Source organism: Astatotilapia calliptera, chromosome 3 (genome assembly GCF_964374335.1).
Source record: "Astatotilapia calliptera chromosome 3, fAstCal68.1, whole genome shotgun sequence".
Taxonomy (NCBI): domain Eukaryota; kingdom Metazoa; phylum Chordata; class Actinopteri; order Cichliformes; family Cichlidae; genus Astatotilapia; species Astatotilapia calliptera.
In genome coordinates this window covers 67,868,029-67,878,756 of record NC_137424.1, presented here as the reverse complement: position 1 = coordinate 67,878,756, position 10,728 = coordinate 67,868,029, and the positions used below count along the sequence as shown (strand labels likewise).

Genomic DNA, 10,728 nt, shown 5'->3' with positions numbered 1-10,728 from the left:
ATACATCAACTTCAGGTTCAACCCCAAACTAATACAAATCAGAATAAACACAAAACCCTGGGTCAACGACCCAGGACCATGACAGCTTCTCCTTTTTCTTACACAAACAATATTGACATTACCTATATGCTGAGCATTCCAGTCTTTCGTGTTTACTGTTGCACCACAAGACCTGTAAATTTCACATAGCCATCTAGTCAAACTAGCTTCACTGTCACACTGTCAGGGGAACAACTGACGCCTGACTCAAAACAAAAAAAAAGCTGTTGGCTACAATGAAAACTGGTTATGCTGGAAACTACCTTTATCTACCTAAATGTTTTGAGAGAGAAATATCTGCTTATTTGTACTGCTATTCTTGGTGCATGCACATACTACATACTGCTACACAAGGACCAAAATCCACAAATTATCTAAAAATACAAGAAAAGGTAAATGACATATTATTCAGACTTTGGTTTTGTTGTTTGGGTTTTTTCTGTCGGTAAAGCATGGAGCTGTGTGGATGTATCAGAACAGTTGGTTGAGCTTTTTTTCTGCTGTTTTTAACCTTGCTCAGTGGTTCCGCCTCCTTATCGTACCTCATCGTAACACTATATTGTCCTCTGTGACACCAGTTACCTGAAAAGAAGAACACCGCACCTTTCATAGTGTGCAAACTTTTCAACAATTATATTCAAGTTGTTCAAGTTTTTCAAGAACGGCTTTTCGTCACTCGCTCATCACTTTTTCTTATTGTGGCTCCATAAACAGCAGGGAGAAGAGGTAGGAAATGAGCTATTTTCTATACTTTTGTCATACTACAAGAATAAAAACCCAATATCTTTGAAATTACATAAATAAGTTATGTAATTTAAAATTTTCCGATACTTTCTGATTCTGGCGCTGTAGGTTTTCATTAGTTTTGTTTAAGCAATGTATTTAAGAAGGTAATAAATGTGACAAGTATTTTTGACTTTATCTTCAATTTTTCAAATCTTGAGAGGAAAAATATAGGAAATCTGTGTGTAGAGACTGAACCTTTAGAAAGACATTTTTGTACTCCTTTTAAGGGTTCTTTTTTGTACTTTATACTAAGGGTACAACTTTGCCCTTTAAAGTACAGGTTTGACGTGTAAAAGGTACAAATTACAAGGGTACAAATCAGTACCCACAGTTTAGGGTACAGAACGGTACCTTAGAGGGTACCACCCCAGTGACAAGACATTGTACCCCTATAGGTACATTTCTGTACTTTAATTTCTGAGTGTGCATGCTGAGTATTCCAGTCTTTCGTGTTTACTGTTGCACCACAAGACCTGTAAATTTCACATAGCCATCTAGTCAAACTAGCTTTACTGTCACACTGTCAGGGGAACAACTGACGCCTGACTCAAAAAAAAGCTGTTGGCTACAATGAAAACTGGTTAGTTTGTCTTTGAAGTAAATAGTCCTTTACCACAAAAAGGGAAAGAAGCCCATACTTTTATATTTATATATTTTATTAGGTACACCTGCTGGACAGCTATTTAACCCATGTGTTCAGGCTTTTAGGCAGGTAAACATGGTCAAAACAAGCTTCAGAAAATGCTGATTGACCAACTCTACACATAAAACGTTGTATCACTGAGGCAAGCAAGAGATAGTGGCTCTCCCTTGAGGTTTCACCTTAAAACTAAATTTCTGGATCGTTATGTCATATGAATAATCTTACTCCAGGTAACTGCACTCTGTCTTTAAATATGCAGCCAATGAAAGTCTTCTTTTTTTTTTACCTTAATATCATGGTGTGTTTTAAATGTTTTGGGTCAAGGCACACATTTTTTTTCTGAGCACAGAAAAAAGTAAAACTGTAAATAGTTTTTGTTGTGTGTAAATTATTTTGATCATTATTGTTTCCCTCATCTGTGGAGACTTGGAGTATTTTATATATTTCTTAGAGTATTTTTAAAAAGATGTCAGAGGGTTAAAGCCTGTGGGTCTCCATATGTTTTCTTATGAGTGCATACAGAAACGTATTAACAAGAACAAAAAAAGGTACACCTCTTTAGCAAATACTTGTTTTTTCAGTCACTGAAGATATAGGATTACATTGTAATCTCCTATTTAAAACTGCCTTACAGGTGTGTGTGTGTGTGTGTGTGTGTGTGTGTGTGTGTGTGTGTGTGTGTGTGTGTGTGTGTGTGTGTGTGTGTGTGTGTGTGCACGCGTGTGTCCTCTAACCACATATAAGAGGTTGAAAAACCAACCAGTTTCCCTCGTAAAAAGCATAATAAAATTAAGAACTCTTAAACAGGTCTGGGTTGAGCGTCGTGTAAAACTTGGTAAGACTGGCACATACCTAACTTGCAGTGAGACTACCTGTGCCAAGGTGACTCATGCAAAATAAATGATACATTGATGACACTGCTGTGAATACTCATACTCACAAATGCTTTAAACAAGTTTTTAAGCTCTACTGTTCTATTGTTTAACAGTTTATCTGTTTTTAAGCAATGTTTGTAGCAATATTAAGATGTGAAAGCAGTATTATGTTTACATAACAGTTAAATAATAATAAAAAAACATTAATGTTACTAAAATCAATGGTAAATTAAGTATTCTGATCTCAACATTTTTCCAAAATAATCATTTTGATCCTACTTGTGCAGACCTAGTTTGCAATGATAAAAACAACATTCTTTTAGTTCAAATTATTGCAGTTATTTATTTTCAAACAGACAAAGCAAAAATGAATTGCGCCTTAAAATTGCAGTCTGTCTGAACACAGGCAGATGGCGCTAATTCTGACATACTGCCTGGACTAATGGACTAATCTCTTCCAATCCCATGAGCCCCTTGGCAGCCAAAAGGACTTATAGTATTGAAAGATACAGGCAATAAACTGTCAAAATGTGTTTTCCAGTGTTTCTGGGTTTTTTTTTCATGTGTAATATATCTGTTTATATTGGTAAACCGATTGTAGATAATAGACTTTACAAAAGGCTTACATATAAAATAAAGAAATAACTTGTGTCGCAAGTATCTTTATGATTCCATGATCCATCCATCCATCCATCCATCTTCATCCGCTTTGTCCGGGGCCGGGTCGCGGGGGCAGCAGCCTAAGCAAAGAGGCCCAGACCTCCCTCTCCCCAGCCACCTCCTCCAGCTTGTCCGGGGGAATACCAAGGCGTTCCCAGGCCAGCCGAGAGATGTAATCTCTCCAGCGTGTCCTGGGTCTGCCCCGGGGCCTCCTCCCGGTGGGACATGCCTGGAACACCTCACCCAGGAGGCGCTCAGGGGGCATCCTTGTCAGATGCCCAAACCACCTCAGCTGGCTCCTTTCGATGTGGAGCAGCAGCTGCTCTACTCTGAGCCCCTCCCGGATGGCCGAACTTCTCACCCTATCTCTAAGGGAGAGGCCAGCCACCCTTCGGAGGAAGCTCATTTCTGCCGCTTGTATCCGCGATCTCGTTCTTTCGGTCACTACCCACAGCTCGTGGCCATAGGTGAGGGTAGGGACGTAGATCGACCGGTAAATTGAGAGCTTCGCTTTTACACTCAGCTCCCTCTTCAAGGTTCAAGGTTCAAGGTTCTTTATTTGTCACATGCATAGTTATACAAGTATAACACACAGTGAAATGTAGCCTGACACGCTCCTCGACATGTGCAAAAATTGGGGGGGGGGGGGGGGGGGGGTGTAGAGGAAGAACATTATATATATATATATATATATATATATATATATATATATATATATATTAGGGGTGCAACGATACACAAAATTCACGGTTCGGTTCGATACTTTGGTGTCACGGTTCAATGTTTTTTCGATACAAAAAAAATGTTCATGCCTTTTTAATTTGTCATTTATTAAAATTATAAATATATATTTTAACTCAAAAGTACAGTTTTTAAATTTAACCCTAACCCTTGTGCGCGTTTTTTATTTTGACAGCTAATGCGCACCTGCGGACCACTTATGTGCAGCCCTGGTTATTTAGCTCGTCATATTGCAGCCACAGAAATTATTTTGTCCATGAAACCATAAAGCTGCACTTTCTTTTTGCCTTATAGTCTCATTTGTCATAACTTCTCCGTTTTGTGGTAAGCTTTTCTTTGGCTGTCACTTCTTCACCCTGACCTCTCTTATTTGGCTCAGCAGAACTAAAATATATATCCTGCTGCTTTTACACACCGACTCACATAAGCTCAGCGATTCTCTGTGCGATCAACCTCTCACATGTTTAAGCTGCGGGAGATTTCACTTGTCATGTTTGCATAGTAAGCTAACGATTAATAAGACGATGTCAGAGGAATTGGTGCACAAATTATCATCACTCACAGATCAGTGCTGTCGCTCTCTATACACAGTTGCACGATTATAAAGTGAAAGCAAAAAAACAAGCGCAAATTCAAACGCGATTTCAATATGTCACATATTGACAGTGGCTCACCGATGCCAATGACATAATTACCCAGCTACATTTCTGAAAGAATGCAAAAGCATTGACATATATTTTTCCTTCCTACAATAGCCCGACGGGCAGGGTAGCCCGTCTGAAAAAAATCGCTAGCCCCAGGACGTCGGGCTAGCGATATTGCGAGCCCTGTATCTGATTGAGGAATCACTCATCTTTGGAAAAGAGAGTTTATTACAGAGAAATGTCTCTTTCCAAAATAAAAGCTATACTATCCGCTTCTTCTGGGCTATATTCTCAGCAGCATAAGGAGAATCATGTGCTAACAGCTGTCTAAATGACTCGGCTAAAGTTAGTAGCATGCTTGTTGTTTTTGTCTTTGCACTAGGATGATGTCGGCGTAAATGTGCAGTCATATTCGTTGTGTTCCCACTAGTGCTTTCAGGTTAATCTCGTTGAAATGACCTTAACGCCACAACACGGCCAACACGTTAACGAGCTAACTGCGCTAACACACTAGTTCCCACCCATGTAATTGAGCATTGCATGGCACATCCAACATACTGTTTTACTTTAGTCCATGACTCGCTTACCTTCAGGGTCATACGTCACATGAAAACCAAAATAATTCCAAACGCCAGATCTGAATGAGAGTGGGGGAGGTCCATGTTGCAAGGAGAGCTTAACTTCTGTCTTGCTAGCTTGCCCTGCGCTCTTCCTTCTGACGATGCTGTCTGTGTTGAGCGCTCAGTGGATCTGCGCTCGACAGTGCAGCCTAGGCGGAGTAGTCGAACGCAGATTCACTGAGCGCTCAACACAGACAGCATCGTCAGAAGGAAAGTTGATAAAATAAATTACAAATGTTGTATTGTTCGATACATATGCGTACCGAACCGAAAGCACTGTATCGAACGGTTCAATATCGATACGAATATCGTTGCACCCCTAATATATATATATATATATATATATATATATATATATATATATATATATATATAGTATATATATATATATATATATATAGTATATACACTGGGTGAATGTGCAGTAGTAGCAGCAAGCAGGTGAATTCTGTACATTAATATGAATAGACATCTGACTATTTTACAGGATAGACAATATAAACATATTTAAAATTAAAGGAATTGAAATGTACATTGTGCCTTGGTTTAGAGTGTCTGGAAGAGAGTCCTGTCTCAGTCAATTATAGATGATGTGAGAGGGCGGGTGTGTGTGTTTAGGGCACGGATGGCTTGGGGATAGAAGCTCCTCTTGAGTCTCTCTGTCCTTGCCCGGAAGATGCGGAACCTTCTACCAGATTGCAGAAGTTGGAACAGTTTGTTGCCTGGATGGGACGGGTCCTTCAGTATCTGCGCTGCTCTAGTCCGGCATCTCCTGGTGTAGGTGTCCTGAAGCGGGGGGAGAGCAATCACGACGGACCGGTGCAGCGTCCGCATTACTGCAGCTGCAGCCCCAATCCGTCTGTCGATCTCCGGCTCCCTTCTCCTGTCACTCGTGAACAAGACCCCGAGATACTTGAACTCCTCCACTTGGGGCAGGAACTCATCCCCGACCCGGAGTGGGCACTCCACCCTTTTCCGGCTGAGAACCATTGCCTCAGATTTGGAGGTGCTGATCCTCATTCCCGCTGCTTCACACTCGGCTGCGAACCGTTCCAGTGCGAGCTGGAGGCCCTCACCCGATGAAACCAACAGAACCACATCATCTGCAAAAATCAGAGATGAGATTCTGAGGCCACCAAAGCGAAAGCCCTCCGCCACTTGGCTGCGCCTAGAAATTCTGTCCATAAAAATTATGAACAGAACCGGAGACAAAGGGCAGCCCTGGCGGAGCCCATCACCCACCGGGAACGAGTCCGACTTATTGCCGGCAATGCGAACCAAGCTCTTGCAACGGTTGTATAGGGATCGAATGGCCCGTAGCAATGGGCCAGACACCCCATACTCCCGCAACACCTCCCACAGGACACCCCGAGGGACACGGTCGAATGCCTTCTCCAAGTCCACAAAACACATGTTGCTGAGATTTATTGATAAAAACAGTACAAAAAAACCCCAACCATTTGTACACATATTTACAAATATTAATAAAAAGTGAGTGAATACATTTCAATATTTTCAGCAATCACTCACAATCCTGGCACTGCCATAGTATCTGTAGTCTGCATTTACCACAACGTTCCAGCCGAACAGACAATATCATGTCTGATTCCATGATATTGTGTCTAAATTTTATTCAATTGGGTCTTTTCTGCCCACTATCGTTATGCTACTGCTATATTATTCTTCAATTTCTGCTGGCCCCTTGGTCTGCTCACTCTTCAAAAACAGATTTCTAATGTAAATGAGACTGTTCACCCGAATAAATAAAAGACATCTAAATGTTGACAAGTCATTTACAACAGCTTAAACATTACTGGCAAGTACTGGAAATTACTTTTTGGCAATAACACACAGAGCTTCAACTGAGAGACATGAAAGGCAGGATGAACTTTTTACAGAGGCAAAGGAAATAATTGTAAAAAAAAAATGTAAAAATGTAAAAAAAAAAAGAAAGTATTTGTTCATTTTATACATGTTCAATCATATCTAAGATGTGAGTCAAGACATAACATGTTTTATATGACTGATTTGCAAAATGTAACTATTTAGATGGTAAAGATTTTGCCTTTTGTTAATTAATCTACTATAATGTGTGTTTGTGTGTATCAACAGATGTCTGTCTGTACAAGCTCAAAGCCTTTTGTGATTGCTGTTGTCGGCGTGCTGATCATTATGTTTGCATTCTATTTCGGGAACTTGTGTAATGGGACAAGTGCGCTAGCCTACAACAAACAAAGGTAAAGTATTCCTGTATCCTGGTGTGTGTGTGTGTGTGTGTGTGTGTGTGTGTGTGTGTGTGTGTGTGTGTGTGTGTGTGTGTGTGTGTGTGTGTGTGTGTGTGTGTGTGGACATAAAAATATGATATGTATGGTACACATTTTTCTTTTCATGGCAAATAGACTGAAGCAACTGAGTGAGAAGGATAAACTGATGTAGCTAAAACAGTGCTGTGCTGAAAATGACCAGTGCACAAGATTTGTAAAACCCTGATAGTCTGCACGTCAATTATGTATTGATTATTTGATAGTGGGGGCAGCACGGTGGCACAGTGATTAGTGCTGTTTCAATCACAGCAAGAGGGTCCTGAGTTCAATTCCACCATCAGGCCGGGGTCTTTCTGTGTGGAGTTTGCTTGTTCTCCCCGTGTTTGCGTTGGTTCTCCCCGGGTGAATGCCTATGGTTTCCTCCCACAGTCCAAAGACATGCAGTTTGTGGGGATAGGTTAACTGAACAATCTAAATTGTCCATAGTTGTGAATGCGGGAGTGAATGTAAGTGCAAACAGTTGTCTGTGCCTCTGTGTTAGCCCTGTGACAGACCAGCGACCTGTCCAGGGTGTACCCCGCCTCTTGCCCTATGACAGCTGGGATAGGTTCCAGTGCCCCCTGCCACCCTGAAAAGGATAAGCGGAAGCAAATGGATGGATGTATTTTTTGATACTGTCTTTGTCACGATCATTGTAGAGAGAACTGCATATATGTTTAGAAATGTTCTGGGAGATTCGTGAATGATCTCTAATTCATTTTATTCAACATTTGTACACTTACTGTTTCCGGTCAATAATGACCAATCACTAGAAATGAATGGTGGAGACAACAATTAGTGTAAATAACTGAGTTCAGATGGCCGTAAACACACACACACACACACACACACACACACACACACACACACACACACACACACACACACACACACACACACACACACACACACACACACAATGGATTCCCTAGCAACTACTCTGGAAATGTTTGCCCAATAGAGCCTCACTTCCAAGAGAACGACTCCTCTGTTGGCAGTATCATTGTATCATTGAACATTTCTCGTAGATTTGGTGTACAATGCTTTTTTGAGGCCTTGCTCACAGGTCACTGGGTGTCAGCACCATGACAAGGTGATATATAACCTAAGTGAGGCTCTTTACTACTTATTTGATCACTACACTGGTGAGGAGGAGAGAGGCCAGGAAACTGATGGTGGAGATGCATTAGAGGAGAAATTGTCTGCATCTGAAGGTGGCACGGAATATAATCCATGCAATCTAGACCAAGAAATGACTGATGAGAAGGAATCCAATGATGAAAAGGATGGCCATGCTGAGGCTGCCATAAGGATCACATTACATAATGTAACAGTTGCTATTGTAATGCAGTGTATCACCACATGGCGGCTCACGACTGGTGACTGGTGTCACCCCCTTTTTTTTCTTCTTCGCACCCCTCCTGTAATGGATGCTCCCGTGTGTACGCGGACTAGTGTGCTCTTTAGTAATGTGTGGTAGAGGTAGCACTTTTATTTTTGATATTGTAAATAAATGAGTACTTTTTGGAAAGTCAGAAGCTATTGCTCATTCGCTATCCACCTGCACACCTCCATGGCTGGCTTCATCTCCACCGCACGTTACAATAAGGATATACTTTCTTTTATACTTGACTGTAGTAGTTCATTTAAATGTTGATGTTGAATTGTGACTCTTCAGGACTTCCATATTACAGGCACTCTTCAGGTTCTCTAAGTTATAAGTCATCTTTGCCCACACAACACCGTTTACCTGGTCCATGCACTTGTCCTGATGGCTCTACAATCCTCAAAGACCACATCCCACAAGACCAGTATGAGGATTTAATGCAGCGACGAGCTAAAGAGTTCCAGCAATACAAAGCCAGGTAGAAGATGGATGTATGAGTGGGAGCTTTCCGGGAACTGTTAGACTCACAGTTCAGTAATAAAATAATTTAAAGTGTGTGTGTATGTGTGTTACTGAGTACTCAAAATTATTTTGTGTAATTTTTCCCAATTCCATCTCCTCAACAGGACTAATTCAATCCTATCCAAGCTACTTTTTGCTTTGCCTAATTCTCCTCTGCAGTATCCTATCCAGGGCGTTATAGTACGACCCTTGACTGCAACTGCAATACCAGGTAATTCAAGGTCAATATATGCTTCAGTCACCAGTGTTTTAGTTTTTATGTTCCTATAAAAATATAAATGCAAATAGAATAGGAAGGCAACAAGGCCATGGTTCACAGTTGTTTATGAAGATACTGTTAACATGAAAGTGATCATAGTACTTTATAAAATTATGCTGTCAGTAGTCAGATCGAATTGGTCCCAATCATGTCATTGGGACACAAAAACAGCACAAAAAGCTTAATATTTTCAAAAATACAAAAGTAACGACACCAAAAGATATAGCAGGTAAGAACAGAAATGGCAGAATTTTTAAAATTTGAATGGTGAAAATAGCCTGAGAACTGTGGGAGTAGTCAAAGGACAAAGAACGGAGCAACTAGAATAATAAGAAGATTAAAAATATAGGGAAACAGGAACACAATAGGTTGAATGCCTATGGCATTCACCCACTGAGAAAAACCTGAGTGAAAGATAGCTGAGGTGTCCTCAAGAACTCACCTGGCAACACTTGTGTAATTTCAAAATATGATGTGAATATGTGTATTTCAGTAGAAGGACTAAGTGACACTGAAGGTAATTTTTGAATTTCAGGTTTAGGTCTGCATGCGGAAGAAGGAAACAGCTATAAGGTTGGTCTGATATCACAGATTAGAAACAGGCAGATCTCACCCAGATCTGCCTGACTGAATGGTAGAGGTTGGCTGATTTATGAAAGATGGCTGCTGAATGTTTCTAAATTTCAAAGATATGTGTGTTTAATTTGTATACTGTATACTAACTATCAAAAAAAGTATTATTGCATTCATGTGTGGCAAACGAGGCTTGATATACAATCTACATAGTCAGTACTGGCTTTCATAACACATTGTTATTCAGTTTCAGTCAGTTTATTTTAGTAGACCCTATATTTCACCAGGTAACACTGTATTGGCTAGTGATATATGTAAATCTGTGCAAGTTATTCATGTACAGTAATTTAAAACTGACATGAAAATTTGCATTATTAACCAACCAACCAAGTATAATAAAGTTTAAGTTATTGTGTGTTACATACCTAGTAGAGTCAACAGATTCCCTGAATGTGAATTCAATAAGGAGAGATAATTAGATTTGATTTATTGATGAAAAGAATATAGGTCGGTGTTTTGCGGTTAGACTACGATGGCCTTTCTCAGCAGAAAGGAACCCCAGCTGTGAAAGGGATTAGAGCAGGAACCCCAAAATAACAAACATCTTACAGTTCTCCTGGCTGGGGAAAAGAATATGCACGTTAGGAGTAATGCATGTCGCTGGCAGGGCATAGCA

General features: G+C 40.5%; 1 protein-coding gene across 2 annotated transcripts in view; it reads left to right on the top strand.

Moving 5' to 3' along the window:
* The first annotated feature begins 282 nt into the window (after positions 1-282).
* The window catches only part of LOC113017257 (beta-1,4 N-acetylgalactosaminyltransferase 2-like), a 28,749-nt gene continuing 18,303 nt past the window's right edge, over positions 283-10,728 (top strand). Inside the window, exons 1-5 of one of the 2 annotated variants that reach the window (XM_026160413.2) lie at positions 283-431; positions 7,121-7,245; positions 9,006-9,176; positions 9,325-9,431; positions 10,015-10,052. In XM_026160413.2, the coding sequence (XP_026016198.2) occupies positions 366-431; positions 7,121-7,245; positions 9,006-9,176; positions 9,325-9,431; positions 10,015-10,052 (507 nt within the window). In that variant the 5' untranslated portion in view covers positions 283-365. Of the gene's footprint in view, positions 432-606; positions 766-7,120; positions 7,246-9,005; positions 9,177-9,324; positions 9,432-10,014; positions 10,053-10,728 lie in introns of those variants that run through there. The other variant, XM_026160412.2, reaches the window with a different exon arrangement.